Source organism: Salvelinus alpinus, chromosome 6 (assembly GCF_045679555.1).
Source record: "Salvelinus alpinus chromosome 6, SLU_Salpinus.1, whole genome shotgun sequence".
Lineage (NCBI taxonomy): Eukaryota > Metazoa > Chordata > Actinopteri > Salmoniformes > Salmonidae > Salvelinus > Salvelinus alpinus.
The window spans coordinates 40102567-40114441 of NC_092091.1; the positions used below are offsets into that span (position 1 = coordinate 40102567).

An 11875-nucleotide genomic window follows, 5' to 3' on the forward strand; every position below is an offset into this window, starting at 1 on the left:
ATGAGTAATCACTGGAAAATAAACTGGATGATCTATGATCAAGACTATCCTATCAACGGGACAGTAAAAACTGTGATATTTTGTGTTTCACCGAGTCATGGCTCAATGACAACATGGATAATATAGAGCTCTGTGGGTTTTCAGTGCATCGGCACGACAGAGCAGATACGTCTGGCAAGACGAGGGGTGGGGGTGTGTGTCTATTTGTCTATTTGCGCAATGTCTAATATTAAAGAAGTCTCGAGGTATTGCTTGCCTGAGGTAGAGTACCTGATGATAAGCTGTAGACCATACTATCTTCCGAAAGAGTTCTCATCTATATTATTCGTAGCCGTCTATTTACCACCACAAACTGATGCTGGAACTAGGACCGCACTCAACGAGCTGTATAAGGCCATAAGCAAACAAGAAAATTCTCATCCAAAACTGGCACTGCTAGTGGCCCGGGGACTTTAATGCAGGCAAACTTAAATACCTAATTTAAACCAGAATGTCAAGTGCAACCAGAGGGGGAAAAAAACTATAGACCACCTTAACTCCACACACAGAGATGCATACAAAGCTCTGCCTCGCCCTCCATTTGGCAAATCTGACCATAATTATATCCTCCTGATTCCTGCTTACAAGCAAAACTAAAGCAGGAAATACCGGTGTCTCACTCAACACAGAAGTGGTAACGAGGTAACTACGCTACAGGACTGTTTTGCCAGCACAGACTGGAATATGTTCCAGGATTCATCCAATGGCATTGAGGAGTATACCGCCTCAGTCACCGGCTTTTTCAATAAGTGCATTGACGACGTTGACCCCATAGTGACTGTACGTACATATCCCACCCAGAAGCCATGAATTACAGTCAACATACGCACCGAGCGAAGGGCTAGAGCTGCTGCTTTCAGGGAGCGGGACACTAATCTGGACGCTGATAAGAAAACCCACTATGCCCACCGATGAACCATCAAACAGGCAAAGCATCAATACAGGACTACGATTGAATCCCACTACACCGGCTCTGATGCTCGTCGGATGTGGCAGGGCTTGCAAGCTATTAAAGACTACAAAGGGAAACTCAGCCGCGAGCTGCCCAGTGATGCAAGCCTACCAGATGAGCTAAATGCCTTTTATGCTCGCTTCGAGGCAAGCAACACTGAAAAATACATGAGAGCACCAGCTGTTCCAGACGACTGTGTGATCACGCTCTCCGTAACCGATGTGAGCAAGACCTTTAAATAAGTCAACATTCACAAGGCCGTGGAGCCAGACGGATTACCAGGATGTTTACTCAGAGCATGCGCGGACCAACTGGCAAGTGTCTTCACTGACATTTTCAATTTCTCCCTGACTGAGTCTGGAATACCTACATGTTTCAAGCAGACCACCACAGTTCCTGTGCCCAAGAAAGCGAAGATAACCTGACTAAATGACTACTGCACCATAGCACTCACGTCGGTATCCATGAAGTGCTTTAAAAGGCTGGTCACGGCACACATCAACACCATCATCCCGGAAACCCTAGACCCACTCCAATTTGTATTACGCCCCAACAGATACACAGATGAAGCAATCTCAACTCCACTCCCCATCTGCCCTTTCCCACCTGGACAAAAGTAACACCTATGTGAGAATTCAGCTCAGCGTTCAACACCATAGTGCCCACAAAGCTCATCACTAAGCTAAGAACCGTGGGACTAAACACCTCCCTCTGCAACTGGATCCTGGACTTCCTGACGGACTGCCCCCAGGTGGTATGGGTGGGCAGCAACACATCTGCCACGCTGATCCTCAACACTGGGGCCTCTCAGAGGTGCGTGCTCAGTCCCCTCCTGCACTCCCTGTTCACCCACGACTGCGTGGCCTAGCACAACTCCAACACCATTATTAAGTTTGCTGACGATACAACAGTGGTAGGCCTGATCACTGACAATGATGAGAAAGCCTATAGGGAGGAGGTCAGAGATCTGGCAGTGTGGTGCCAAGACAACAACCTCTCCCTCAATGTGAGCAAGACAAAGGAGCTGATCGTGGACTACAGAAAAAGGAGGGCCGAACAGGCCCCCGTTAACATCGACAGGGCTGGAGAGGAGCGGGTCAAGAGTTTCAAGTTCCTTGGTGTCCACATCACCAACGATCTATCATGGTCCAAACACAACAAGACTGTCGTGAAGAGGTCACGACAATACCTTTTCCCCCTCAGGAGACTGAAAAGATTTGACATGGGTCCCCAGATCCTCAAAAAGTTCTACAGCTGTACCATTGAGAGCATCCTGACCGGTTGCATCACCGCCTGGAATGGCAACTGCTCGCCATCCGACCGCAAGGCGCTACAGAGGGTAGTGCGTACGGCCCAGTACATCACTGGGGCCAAGCTTCCTGCAATCCAGTACCTATATAATAGATGGTGTCATAGGAAAGCCCATAAAATTGTCAGACTCCAGTCACCCAAGTCATATACTATTTTCTTTGCTACCGCACATCATGCGGTACAGGAGCGCCAAGTCTAGGACCAAAAGGCTCCTTAACAGCTTCTACCTCCAAGCCATAAGACTGCTGAACAATTAATCAAATGGTCACCGGACTATTACATTGACCCCCACCCCCTCCATTTGTTTTGACACTCCTGCTACTCGCTGTTTATTATCTATGGATAGTCACTTCACCCCTACCTACATGACCTCTAACCTGTACCCCCACACACTGACTCGGTAACGGTACCCCGTGTATATAGCCTCGTTATTGTTATGTTATTGTGTTACTTTGTATTATTTTTTACATTTATTTGGTAAATATTTTCTTAACTCTTCTTGAACTACACTGTTGGTTAAGGGCTTGTAAGTACTGTAAGTATTTCAAGGTAAGGTCTACACTTGTTGTATTCGGCACATGTGACAAATAAAGTTGATTTGATTTTTGAAGTAGTGATGTGTGAAGTACACCTAGTTGACTGAAACGATTCACATTTGAGTGTCTCGGATTCACTTTTACTACATTATGTCTAGTTTATGAGATCAGGCTGGTTATTTTGGCAATAGCGTGAGAAAACAGAATTGCTTCTCCCACTTGCAACATCAAACAGCGTCACTGGTTGATGTTGTGCCTACACTCTTAAAAATCTAATCAAAAACCAAATAAGGTTATTGAGAGCAATGCCATGGGGGATCCATTTTAGGGTCTCTGAAGAACCATAAATTGGATGGTTCTTTGAAGAACCATAGAAAAATCCCAAACCAGAAATGTTCTGGCCCTCCAGGATCAACATTGAATAACCCTGCTGTAAGGTTTCAAACCTTATTTACATATTTCCCAGGGTGCCTTTTGAGTGAATTTTAGAGTTACCAGTGCCACCTGTGACTGTGTTTGCTAGTGACAGAGATGTTCTTGTTGCATTCATTCATAAACAGTTCTGTGGCCCTGGAGCAAATGAGATTTTAAGTGAATATCTTCTCATTAAAGTCTTTAAATGATTAAAATATACATTTCACAAGTTTTTTGTTGTTGGTAGGAACTGGTTTCATTGTAACACAGAGACCTGAAACTCATAGTTTACAAGCTACATCAGACCTGCAAGTCACACTATGCTGGTTTGCAAAGTGATGTGCAATTCTTATTGGAATACAGTCGAAGTGAGGATATCCACCATTTTGATTTTTTATTCACCATCAACCTGCATTCAGAAGGACTGCCAGGGTTAGAAGGACTAAGGTACCAGACTACCTTAAACAAATAATCTGGAATAACCATTTCTGTAACGAGGGCAAGAAATCCAAGTCACAGATTCAAATAGTTTAGAAAAATATATGCCATTTATATTTGCGTTGCATAAGATTAATTAATTGATTAATGTACATGTGAAAACATAGATATTGGAACAAACAATTATAAAACTCAACCTGTAATAGAGCATGCTGGGAAATATGATAATGATGGGCATGGTTTTGGTTGAACTCTTGTATTAACACTGGGGTTCTTTTACACCGCTGAGTGTTAATTTAACTACAGTGTTAATTTAACTCTTGACTCAACACTAGAAATGTGACACTGAAAAATCAACACTAGTTAAAACCTCTCTAGGGTACGTGAGACGGTAGCGTCCCACCTCTTCAATAGCCAGTGAAACTGCAGGGCGCCAAATTCAAAACAACAGAAATCCCATAATTAAAATTCCTCAAACATACATGTATTTTACACCATTTAAAATATACACTTGTAAATCCAGCCACAGTGTCCGATTTCAAAAAGGCTTTACGACGAAAGCAAACTAAACGATTATGTTAGGTGAGTGCCTATTTACAGAATAACACAGCCATTTTTCCAGCCAAAGAGAGGATTCACAAAAAGCAGAAATATAGATAAAATGAATCACTAACCTTTGATGATCTTCATCAGATGACACTCATAGGACTTCATGTTACACAATACATGTATGTTTTGTTTGGTAAAGTTCATATTTTTATCCAAAAATCTGAGTTTACATTGGCGCCTTACGTTCAGAAGTTCCAAAACATCCTTTGATTTTGCAGAGAGCCACATCAATTTACAGGAATACTCATAATAAACATTGCTAAAAGATACAACTGTTATGCATGGAATTTTAGATGCACTTCTCCTTAATGCAACCGCTGTGTCAGATTTCAAAAAAAGCTATATGGAAAAAGCAAACCTTGCAATAATCTGAGTCGGCGCTCAGAGCCCAATCAAGACACAAATATATCTGCCATATTATGCAGTCAACAGAAGTCAGAAATAACATTATAAACATTCACTTACCTTTGATTAACTTCATCAGAATGCACTCCCAGGAATCCCAGTTCCACAATAAATGTTTGTTTTGTTCGATACTGTCCATCATTTATGTCCAAATTCCTCCTTGTTGTTCTAGTGTTCAGTACACTTTCCAAACTCACGACGCGCGGGCAAGTCCAGCGGAAAGTACAGACGAGAAGTTAAAAAAGTTATATTACAGTCCGTAAAAACATGACAAACGAAGTATTGAATCAATCTTTAGGATGTTTTTAACATAATTCTTCAATAATGTTCCAACTGGAGTATTCCTTTGTCTTCAGAAGTGCGATGGAACAGAGCTCGCTCTCACATGAACGTCAGTGCATGTTCAGTTCATGATAGACCTTACTCAATCCCCTCTCCTTCGGCCCCACTTCACAGGAGAAGCATCAGACAAGGTTCTAAAGACTGTTGACATCTAGTGGAAGCCTTAGGAAGTGCAACATTACCAATATCCCACTGTATCTTCAATAGGAGCTAAGTTGAAAATCGACCAACCTCAGATTTCCCACTTCCTGGTTGGATTTTTCTCTGGTTTTTGCCTGCCATATGAGTTCTGTTATACTCACAGACATTATTCAAACAGTTTTAGAAACTTCAGAGTGTTTTCTATCCAAATCTACTAATAATAATATGCATATTCTAGCTTTTATGGCTTCGTAGCAGGCCGTTTACTCTGGGCATGCTTTTCATCAGAACGTGAAAATACTGCCCCCTACCCTAAAGAAGTTACTGGCCAATTTTCTGTGTGCTATGAAAGTGACACATCTGCAGGCTTTCATATATTTCAATAACATTTAAAAAATCTGAAGCACCATAGATGTCATGTCAAACACCCCACACTTAACTCAAATGTTCTTTATCAGGAAAAGCTATCCAAGGAACCTTAAACCTCTACAGGATCGGTGTGTTCCCCGCGGGATGGTTGAGCTAAAATGCGCTAACGTGATTAGCATGACGTTGTAAGTAACAAGAACATTTCCCAGGACATAGACATATCTGATATGGGCAGAAAGCTGACATTCTTGTTAATCTGATTGCACTGTCCAATTTACAGTAGCTATTACAGTGAACGAATACCATGCTATTGTTTGAGGAAAGTGCACAGTTATGTACTTGAAAATGTATCAATAAACCAATTAGGCATATTTGGGCAGACTTGATACAACATGTTGAACAGTAATGCAATGGTTCATTGGATCAGGTTAAAATTTACACATACACTGCTGCCATATAGTGGCCAAACTCTAAATTGCGCCTAAACTGGAATAATACATTGTGGCCTTTCTTTTGCATTTCAAAGCTGAAGAAAATAAAGCATGTTTTTTTCATTGTGTTATCTTTAACCAGATCTAATGTGTTATATTCTCCTACATTAATTTCACATTTCCACAAACTTCAAAGTGTTTCTTTTCAAATGGTATCAAGAATATGCATATCCTTACTTCAGTTCCTGAGCTACAGGCAGTTAGATTTGGGTAGGTCATTTGAGGCGAAAATTGAAAAAAAGGTTCCGATCCTTAAGGCTGAAGAAGAACCATTTTAACTACCTTTATTTTTTTCAGTGTACAGAGAGCGCGACATGTGGGCACCGTCTGTTCCAATATAAATATTGAAGTGTTGTTGTATTGAAATAAGCTCGCTGATCGGACGAACGTGGGCCAATCAGAAGCCCTCAGATCAGTACACCTTCTTTTCAGAAATCATTCATAACGCCGATGCCTCAAACGTTTTTACGAGGACCCTGGTATAAATATGGCTGGAGTAGTTATTCAATTTTCCAAAATGAAAGGATAGAAACTAAGGAACAGAAACGAATCAGAAACGAATCCTGGTTATGTGTCCTTTACCTAACCTTTGATAACTACTTTTATTCCTTGTTCTATATTTAGTCTACCAGACTCTCCGTTTACAATGAGTGGATTATTTCTGAAAAATGTATTGGTGGCAGCAGCGGTATGTTGCTCGGTGCTGGTCACGGTGGCACTGGGGTCTCTGTTGGGGTCCCCGGTGTTAGCGCAAGAGCCGATCCGATGCGCCCCGTGCGCGCCGGAGAAGCTGAGCGAGTGTCCAGTGGTGGCGCACGGCTGTGTGGAGGTTCTGAGTGAGCCGGGTTGCGGATGCTGTCTTGTCTGCGCCCTGATGACGGGGGAACTGTGCGGAATCTACACGGCGCCATGCGGGTATGGACTGAGGTGCACCCCAATACCCGGCGACCTCCAGCCGCTGCAGTCCCTTATTCGCAGCCAGGCGGTGTGCATGGCGAGCCCTATTCCCCAAAACCCAGGTATTCAACCCCATATTGCAGAATGCTTTGCCTATAGATAGCTTATACATTGCATATATGTCATATATCTGTAATAGACCTATGATAATAATAGCCCATGTGTTTTATCGTTTTAATAGCTGATTGATAATGATAGGCTAATAATAATTAGATGGCATATTATTCATAATTTACATATGTATTTGTGCAGAAGTGCAATACTGTGATTTCTGCTTTTCCCCTTCTTGACACTCTCATTCGCTCTTTTCTCCAGATCGAGGAGAGGTGAACGCTACCGAGGTCTCAGGCCCCTGCTTCACGCGCTACCCTCCTGGCCACAACAAGTCCTTCGATCCCCCGTCTACCGCGGACGCGCAGGAGAGCATGAAAGCCAAAGTCAGCGCAATCAGGAAGAAACTGGGGAAGCAGGTGAGCGGTCATGGAACATTTAGTAGCCGTTTTGCAACTATAATTTAATATGCTTAAAACCAAAGGATGTTTGTTGGTGGGTATTAAGCGTCAAACCGCAAGGGGGCGTTCGAGTGCCTTTGAAGTTTGTGTGTGTGTGCATGCCTGCACATGTGTGTTCTTTAGCCTACCTATGACCTATCATGGAACTATTTGACTAAATAGGCTACCAGTGTTTTGCCACAACAGGCCTTGACTGTGTGGGTTGATAGGATAGAACAGCAGCTCAAGATGACTAGTGAGATACTCTATCTAGTATGTCACCCATGTAGCCTGTTCAGAGACACATTTAGAAGCGAATGAACATAGATAAAACACTTAAAATAAACAGAAAGTCCCCAAATATACAGAAAGTCCCCATCTCAAGTAAGTGACCCTTGTTCTCTCTCCTCCCAGGCTCCCTGTCAAATGGAGTTGCAGAGAGCTCTGGAGAAGATCGCTAAGTCACAGCAGAAGCTAGGAGACAAACTGGCCAAGTTCTACCTGCCAAACTGTGACAAACACGGGCTCTACAAAGCCAAACAGGTAGATATACCTTATCTGTGTGTGTGCACTTGGCATTGGTGCCCAATTCATGATTCCTGTCAGTGTCAAATAATCTCACGTGTGTGTGTGCGTGTGTGTGTGTGTGTGTGTGTATGTGTGCAGCCAATATTGTGCCAACTACAGCTCCATAAAGAATAATATGTATTCAGGCAGAGATTTGTATAGCAATGTTTACACCTTTGAGCACATTCAGCTATATTCGCTTTGATGTCATCGCCTTGGCGCAGTGTGACTATACACGCGTGTGCCTCTCTGTGTGTGCTCCTGTACATTCGTGTCTTGGAGTTGGTGTGTGTTTACCTCGTACTGTAGGTTGCGGCTGCACACAGATGAGGGTCATAGCATATCTGAACAGGTGGTTAGGTGGAGGTGTGTTAAGTTGTGTAAAAAAGACCCAGGGATTCTAATATCTCTCTCTCTCTCTCTCTCTCTCTCTCTCTCTCTCTCTCTCTCTCTCTCTCTCTCTCTCTCTCTCTCTCTCTCTCTCTCTCTCTCTCTCTCTCTCTCTCTTTTTCCTTTTCTCTCACCAGTGTGAGTCGTCTCTTGATGGACAGAGAGGCAGGTGTTGGTGTGTGTCCTCCTGGAATGGAAAGAAGATTCCAGGATCCACTGATCTGTCTGGAGATGCAGACTGTTCTTAAGAGATCAACCACTGATGCAGAACACACACACACTAACACGCACGCACGCACGCACACACACACACACACACACACACACACACACACACACACACACACACACACACACACACACACACACACACACACACACACACACACACACACACACACACACACACACACAGTAAACCACTGATTTTCTTTTGATACTTGTTATTTATTAATTGTCCATGGTGGTGTTTGATATTCAGGTACACATTATCACTGTGGGACTGATGACCCCTGACCCTCAATCCCTGAATCCTGATCCCGTCCCTCCCCACCAAAGAGAAAATCCATGTTTTTTCTAAAAAGGAGATTTTTATATTTTAATGCATTTTCTTTAACTCTACAGCCTTACTTATTTCACATTATGTACTGTATGTATCCATTTGTAATTGTATTTTAATATTTATATAATTTAGCCTTATTTTCATTATTATCATTATTATTATTTGTGCATTACTATCAGTGTATAAAGTGTATATATGTATCAACGCCCTGAGTTACTCCATGTTGCTCTGGGCCCAGTTTTCCAAAAGCATCTTAAGGCTAAGTTAATCTTCAGAACATTCATAGGGGCATCGTTAAATCTCCGAACTGTTTCCCAAAACTATCATTACTAAAGCTGCACTTGAAAACACTCATTATTTATCGACTGCCTCAGACCACTCATAGAACAGCTGTGTCGTTAGATGTGTTTTTCACTTCATACACAGAAGAGCTCTGCTGAACACAGAAGATGTTTATCTGTCTCTCTGTGACCGCCGATAACTTCACAACGAAGTTGACTACAAACAGAACGTTGCCAATGTCTTTGCTAGTGTTACAAACAAGCAAACGATTAAAAGATCCTTGAAATGAAAAATGAGATGACTGCGTTAAAAGATAAATAGCCTTCCTACAGTATGTTCTACATAGGCCTATATTTCAATGATATTGAAATCTATTTCATGTTCATTCAATTGAGTTTTGCTTTGCTATTTGGTACATTTTGCCTCAATATATCTCATGATATGTAGCCTAACATGTGATCTGCCAAATCTTGACAGTGCATTATTAAGGGAAAGGGAAAGGGGAATAGTGAGTCAGTTGTACAACTGAATGCCTTCAACTGAAATGTGTCTTCCACATTTAACCCAACCCCTCTGAATCAGAGAGGTTCGGGGGGCTGCCTTAATCGACATCCACGTCTTCGGCGCCTGGGGAACAGTGGGTTAACTGCCTTGCTCAGGGGCAGAACAACAGATTGTTACCATGTCAGCTCGGGGATTCGATCCAGCAACCTTTCGGTTACTTTATAGGGTAAGAATTAGAATAAGCCACTTCAATATTTGCAGCCTGTCACGCCCTGACCTTAGAGAGCCTTTTTATTCTCTATTTGGTTAGGTCAGGGTGTGACTAGGGTGGGCAATCTATGTTATATTTCTATGTTGGCCTGGTATGGTTCCCAATCAGAGGCAGCTGTCTATCGTTGTCTCTGATTGGGGATCATACTTAGGCAGCCTTTTTTCCACCTTAGTTTGTGGGATCTTTATTTTGTATAGTTGCTGTGTAGCCTGCAGAACTTTACGTTCGTTTTGTATTTTGTTATTTTTCAGTGTTCATTTTAAATAAAATAAGATGTTCGCCTACCACGCTGCACCTTGGTCTCCTCATTCAAACGACGAGCGTAACACAGCCATAGGTGATACTATCTCTCTAGGAGCTGATCCGTTGTCAGTGTTGTGGAATAATTATAATGACCTTGGCCGTTGCAGGAAAAATGCATCCTTAAAACACTCATATGACTAAATTCCATCGCTATCGGGAAACTGGGTCCAGGTCTTAAGAAGTTTGTCTGGTGGTTTACTTTTGAAACGAACCAAACAAAAGCACTGTGTGACCCAAATTAATTTTAGAAGGATTTCTAAATAGTATGTGACTTTTAATTGTTTTTCATGTTCACTGACATGGTTTTGTTTGTTTTTATTTCTGATATGATTCATACATGATGACACTCGGCTACATCAGTGAATGCAGAAAACGACTAATTTGGACATTCTTACCTTTCAAGAAACTCAATGTGGGTTTTGCATGATGGGTAATGCTCCTGCATTGTCCCTTGTTCTGATGGGTGTCTACCTTGACCTACCTCTCTTTACTGACTGCCATCACTGTTCTTTATATAACATGAACGCATGATGAGAGAGAGAGAGAGAGAGGGAGAGATTATTCCAAAGTGACTGACTGCTCACTCGTGTATGTACACTTTTGTAATTGAGATGTGTTGTAAAAAAATATGTATTTAATTAAAACGTTTAACCTCAAATATGTTATCTTGGTCACCGTGTTGCCAAACAAGACTACATTGAAAATAAGCCTTCTGGCTTTGTGTTTTTATCCTCAATCATTAATGTATGTAATGTTGTCTTTGGCTGGAGCAGCCTATTATTTTTAATGATCAAATACATTCAATCAATAAATCAATCAGTCTTTATGCTCCCTTACCAGAAGCCCTGTTTATACCTGCCGTTAACATGCGTCCTTCGTCCTGATTTTGTACTGATCTTGACATGATCTTGTCTGTTTACACTTCTAAGATCTGATCACAATCAGATCACAATGCATCTTTTAATCGTCTACTGACAAAAAAGAGGACACACTCAGAGTGTCCTCATGGACAAGATCTGTAAAAAAGGCTACATGCTTGAACCAGGTATAAATAGGGCTAGAGAGAGTCATAGCTCAGCCCTGCCCGTCCGCTCTCTCTCTCTCTCCTCTCTCTGCCTTTTGACCCGCTCTCTGTTTGTCTTGGTTGAATGCAGGTATTTCCCTCAACGTCCCCAATGTGCCCACTGCCAGCCTGCCTGGCACCACCACATTCATTTAAGTTTTTTACAAATTGACCTATCGCTTTATCTATCGTCTTTGCCACATTCCAGGGCTGAAGGAGAGAGAGAGAGGGCGAGAGTGAGAGAGAGAGAGGGCGAGAGTGAGAGAGAGAGGGCGAGAGGGAGAGAGAGAGAGAGAGAGAGAGAGAGAGAGAGAGAGAGAGAGAGAGGGCGAGAGTGAAAGAGAGAGAGAGAGAGAGAAAGAGAGAGGGCGAGAGTGAGAGAGAGAGAGAGAGAGAGAGAGAGAGAGAGAGAGAGGGCGAGAGTGAAAGAGAGAGAGA

At 42.4% G+C, this 11875-nt stretch overlaps 1 protein-coding gene across 1 annotated transcript; it reads left to right on the forward strand.

Annotated features, from left to right (window-relative positions):
- The first annotated feature begins 6514 nt into the window (after positions 1-6514).
- Positions 6515-11032, forward strand: LOC139578681 (insulin-like growth factor-binding protein 1). Its single transcript, XM_071406614.1, has 4 exons — positions 6515-7066; positions 7320-7474; positions 7910-8038; positions 8590-11032. Exons 1-4 carry the CDS (start codon positions 6694-6696, stop codon positions 8698-8700), a joined length of 768 nt encoding a protein of 255 aa, XP_071262715.1. The 5' UTR covers positions 6515-6693; the 3' UTR covers positions 8701-11032.
- The last annotated feature ends 843 nt before the right edge of the window (positions 11033-11875 follow it).

Excerpts from the sequence above, each read along its gene's own strand:
- LOC139578681 (XM_071406614.1), top strand. The coding sequence starts at position 6,694 with ATGAGTGGATTATTTCTGAAAAATGTATTGGTGGCAGCAGCGGTATGT. Across the intron at positions 7,067-7,319 it reads CCCTATTCCCCAAAACCCAG|ATCGAGGAGAGGTGAACGCT; the intron begins GTATTCAACCCC and ends TCTTTTCTCCAG. Across the intron at positions 8,039-8,589 it reads GGCTCTACAAAGCCAAACAG|TGTGAGTCGTCTCTTGATGG; the intron begins GTAGATATACCT and ends TTCTCTCACCAG.